The sequence below is a fragment of the Mandrillus leucophaeus genome, unplaced genomic scaffold (genome assembly GCF_000951045.1).
Source record: "Mandrillus leucophaeus isolate KB7577 unplaced genomic scaffold, Mleu.le_1.0 Scaffold230, whole genome shotgun sequence".
Lineage (NCBI taxonomy): Eukaryota > Metazoa > Chordata > Mammalia > Primates > Cercopithecidae > Mandrillus > Mandrillus leucophaeus.
The window spans coordinates 945,471-947,151 of NW_012102366.1; the positions used below are offsets into that span (position 1 = coordinate 945,471).

Sequence of the window (1,681 nt, forward strand, 5' to 3'; positions counted from 1 at the left end):
CCACGCCCCACTAATTTTTGTATTTTTAGTAGAGACGGGGTTTCACTACGTTGGCCAGGCTGGTCTCGAACTCCTGACCTCAGGTGATCCGCCCCTTTCAGCCTCCCAAAGTGCTGAGATTACAGGCGTGAGCCACCAAGCCCGGCCATCACGCTGCTTTAATCATAGCACTCCCTCTTACAAGTCCACCCATCTGTCTGCTCTGTTTTAACAGCTGGGATGGAAACCCAGGTGTCCCAGGGCCTCACCTGGTAACAGAGCACTGAAGTTCCCAGGGGGAAGCCGGACCCAGTTGAGTTTCTCCAGGGGGTCCCCATCTCGAGTCCAGTCCACTACATGCTCCCGTGGCTCCCCAGGCCCCGGTCGCCAGGTCACCAGTAGCTCCGTGCTCCCAGCAATGCTGCTGACCGCCACGCTATGGGGGGCAGAGGCTGAATCTGGAGGGTGGAGAGAAGTCTCAGCTGGCCACTCAGGAAGCCACCTCCCACCCCTCCAGGGCGCCGAGCTGAGGAAGGTCACAGTCTCTCACCCAAGCAGACCAAAGAGAGGTTGGTGAGAGGCTCCCAGCTTGTGGCGTTGATAGCGGACACTCTGGCCCACTCTGCCCCGCTGGGAATAAGGGAGCAGCAGCAGGTAACTCCTTCCGGACTCAGCTCACGACCTCCAACCCAGAACCAGACTTTGTAGCTCACCTGCACACAGGGCCCTGGGGCCTGAGGGATGAAGTGAAAAAAGGGTTAATGTCTCCCATTAATCAGGCACATGTATGTGTCTCCCTGAGGTCACCTGATAAACCACTGGTCAGTGAAACTTTCTCTTGTTTTGTTTTGTTTTTTGAGACTGAGTCTCGTTCTGTTACCCAGACTGGAGTGAAGTGGCGCGATCTCGGCTCACTGCAACCTCCACCTCCTGGGTTCAAGTGATGCTCCTGCCTCAGCCTCCTGAGTAGCTGGGATTACAGGCACCTGCCATCACGCCCAGCTAATTTTTGTATTTTTAGTAGAGATGGGGTTTCACCATGTTGGCACTTTGGGAGGCCCAGGAAGGTGGATCACGAGGTCAGGAGTTCAAGACGATCCTGGCCAAGATGGTGAAACCCCCCAACTCTAGTGAAAATACAAAAATTAGCCGGGTGTGGTGGCAGGTGCCTGTAATCCCAGCTACTCTGGAGGCTGAGGCAGAGAATGGCCTGAACCTGGGAGGCGAAGGTTGCAGTGAGCTGAGATGAGATCACGCCGCTGCACTCCAGCCTGGGCGACAGAGTGAGACTTCATCTCAAAATAAGTAAATGAATAAATAAACTCTTAGCACACTGTGTTATATTTTCTGGAGCTGAGCTCCAGTCTCGCTGTCAGGTTTTTGCATCTGCTGCCTCCGCCCAGAATATCTGCACCCATCCTCATGGCTCAGACCTCTCTGAAGCAGCTGACATTGGTGGAGACTTGCTCCATGCCCCACCCTGTACTGACCATTCTAGCAACGCATCCTTGAATCTTCGAAGCAACCTCAAGGGGGCAGTATGGGAAACTCTGTCTTGTTTATGTCATTGGTGTTTTGTTGTTGTTGTTGTGTTGTTTTTTGTTTTGGAGACGGAGTTTCACTCTTGTTGCCCAGGCTGGAGTGCAGTGGCGTGATCTCGGCTCACTGCAACCTCCACCTCCTGGGTTCAAGCGATTCTCCC

The 1,681-nt window shown here is 54.0% G+C and overlaps 1 protein-coding gene across 1 annotated transcript in view; it reads right to left on the reverse strand.

The window, feature by feature from the left end:
• Positions 1 to 1,681, reverse strand: part of IL27RA (interleukin 27 receptor, alpha) — a 38,737-nt gene that overhangs the window by 10,293 nt on the left and 26,763 nt on the right. Inside the window, exons 5-6 of the mRNA XM_011981814.1 lie at positions 530 to 713; positions 249 to 437 (exon numbers count right to left, since the gene is read on the reverse strand). Coding sequence (XP_011837204.1) covers positions 249 to 437; positions 530 to 713 — 373 coding nt within the window. The remainder of the gene's footprint in view (positions 1 to 248; positions 438 to 529; positions 714 to 1,681) is intronic.